This window comes from Cariama cristata, unplaced genomic scaffold (assembly GCF_000690535.1).
Source record: "Cariama cristata isolate BGI_N322 unplaced genomic scaffold, ASM69053v1 scaffold16908, whole genome shotgun sequence".
Taxonomy (NCBI): domain Eukaryota; kingdom Metazoa; phylum Chordata; class Aves; order Cariamiformes; family Cariamidae; genus Cariama; species Cariama cristata.
The window spans coordinates 13900-16115 of NW_009629563.1; the positions used below are offsets into that span (position 1 = coordinate 13900).

At 44.5% G+C, this 2216-nt stretch overlaps 1 protein-coding gene across 1 annotated transcript in view; it reads right to left on the minus strand.

Annotated features, from left to right (window-relative positions):
- Positions 1-389: 389 nt before the first annotated feature.
- The window catches only part of IL22 (interleukin 22), a 2292-nt gene continuing 465 nt past the window's right edge, over positions 390-2216 (minus strand). The window contains exons 3-6 of the mRNA XM_009705217.1: positions 1447-1512; positions 1207-1350; positions 911-976; positions 390-500 (exon numbers count right to left, since the gene is read on the minus strand). Coding sequence (XP_009703519.1) covers positions 390-500; positions 911-976; positions 1207-1350; positions 1447-1512 — 387 coding nt within the window. The remainder of the gene's footprint in view (positions 501-910; positions 977-1206; positions 1351-1446; positions 1513-2216) is intronic.

Genomic DNA, 2216 nt, shown 5'->3' on the forward strand with positions numbered 1-2216 from the left:
ATTTCCAAGTAAAAGTCTCAAAACATCCTGGCTATGTATCACTACCTACCTTGACCAAAGCTGATTCATAGGTGTCAAATCTCGGCATATAAATACAGAAACTGTTGCCTTATTCCTATGGAGATGAGAAGGACAGAAGTGTGCCTTTGAAAATAACTAATGCCCTCTGTTGAAATACAGATGCAAACACTGTCCTGGAATTTTCGTTTTCCAAGAATGCAACAATGTGCATCCTGTCTGTCCCCATGTAGTTTGCTATGTTTGGTACAAGTGAAAAACATATTACATCTATAAGAGTTTGTTGGGGTTTTTGTCCGCAATAGTTAATCAATTTGAATTATAGCAAGAGTTTTTTGGAGACATTTCTTCAAGTCTAATCTGAAATTCTTTCAGTTTTTCTTGTTCCCTCCCTTCTTTGGGGCATCAGTACAGGCATTTTCTATGTAGTCGAACAGTAAATCCAGTTCTCCAATGGCTTTAGTCTTTCCATTCTCTCCCAACTAGAAAAGAGCAGAACGTAAGTTTTAGCATCTCATTATTTCTCAGAAAATTGAAATTAGGTTTGTCACAGAAACTGAATCAAGGACTTACTCTCCTTATTCTCTCAAGTAGTTCTACTGGAGTCATTATAACTTAAATATAAACTAGCTCATTCAAATCTAGTCTAGAATATACAGTTACCTGCAACCTGACTTCTGAAGGTTTTAACTACCATAACATGTGCAGAGAGTTATTACGACATGTGAAGGAGGGCTTGAAGTGGAAACATCACTAATCCTTTCTTTAATGTCCCTGCAGGCTTCATCTCCTAAATAATCTCCAGAGTTTGTTTCATAATTAGGTCAGCCTTAATCCAACTAAATGGCTGGGGTTTGGAACTGCTCTTTTTAAATGCTGGGAAAAAATGTACCTGTTTCATTTTGCTCTTCATTTCTTCCAGGTTCTTTTCAATGTGCTCTCTGTGTCCTGAGAATTTCTAAAAAAAAAAGAAAACATCCAGACATCACATTAGCAGTTGTATGCAACAATGTGCTGTTTTGATTTTTTTCTTTTTCACACCTTTCTATCAACCTCGAGTTCAATATCTTTGATCTGAGGTTTCCTTTCATATCACTGCCTTTTGCCACTGTTCGCGGCATTCTGAGATTCAGGAGCAGCAACGAGAGTCACAGCTCAGAGGAGGGAAAGAAATCCAACGGTACTCACACATCTGCTCAGCTCCGAGGTCAGGGAAGCCAAGAACTGTGCCACCTCCTCAGCATACGGGTACTGGTCCTTGGCCTCGGTGAGGAGGACATCTTTCACGATAATCTCCACAATCCTCTTCATCATGTAGCAGCGGTTGTTTTCCTACATATGCAAGTAAGAGGTCACGTTAAACCATGGCAAGAGAGCGACGAGTGCTGCAGAAGGATGCAAAGAGCAGCCTCCTGGTGTAAGGCTTACCTTGATGTTAACATAGAGCTGCTGCCCAATGAGCCTGTTGTCCGTGTCCTGGTCCGAGACCCTGGCCTGGGAGGAAAAAAAGGAAATGTCAGGTGGGGATGGAAACCTTACCTAAAAACTAATAATAAATCCTAAGGTTTTCATCATAAACAGTGCAAGTGAAATGACGGACAGTCTGTTACAGGTAGATAAGCTTGAACGTTGTAATGCTTCTCCCTTTAATTGGGTGAGATTCAAGATCAGTATCACTGGAAAATAAGTAAGCAGAAGTCTGAATTCCTGTCCCCCTCTTAAACGTCAGATGTCGTAGTGGTTATGATGACTAAACCAGATGTGGCAGGTGGCCGACCTCACGGTGGCCCGCAGCGGTGCTGGGAAGTGCTGCAGCACTCGATGGTCTACACGGGGGGGGACACCCCCCCCGGTAAGGGAAGGGCAGGCGAGGAACCTGCCCCAGCAGAGCACTGCGTGGTGCCTGCGGAGCTGCCTGGCCATGGCTGGGGAGTCATGGACAGGCCCAGCTCCACATGGACTGGGCAAACAGAGAAGTTTAAGCTCACATTTCACATTGTCCCAGCCTAGTAGCAGCTGCTTGAGAGGAGCTGTGCTGTGGCAGGGGCTGCCTTTCCCTTGGGGAGCAGGAGGAGGAGAGGCGGCAGCTTCCCCTGGCTACACAACCAGCGGGCAACAGACCCACTCCATATGCCCAAGCTCTGCCTTACTGCAAATGCATGAGTTTTTTTTCTGGAGAAAGGCATGAGAAAGAGGGA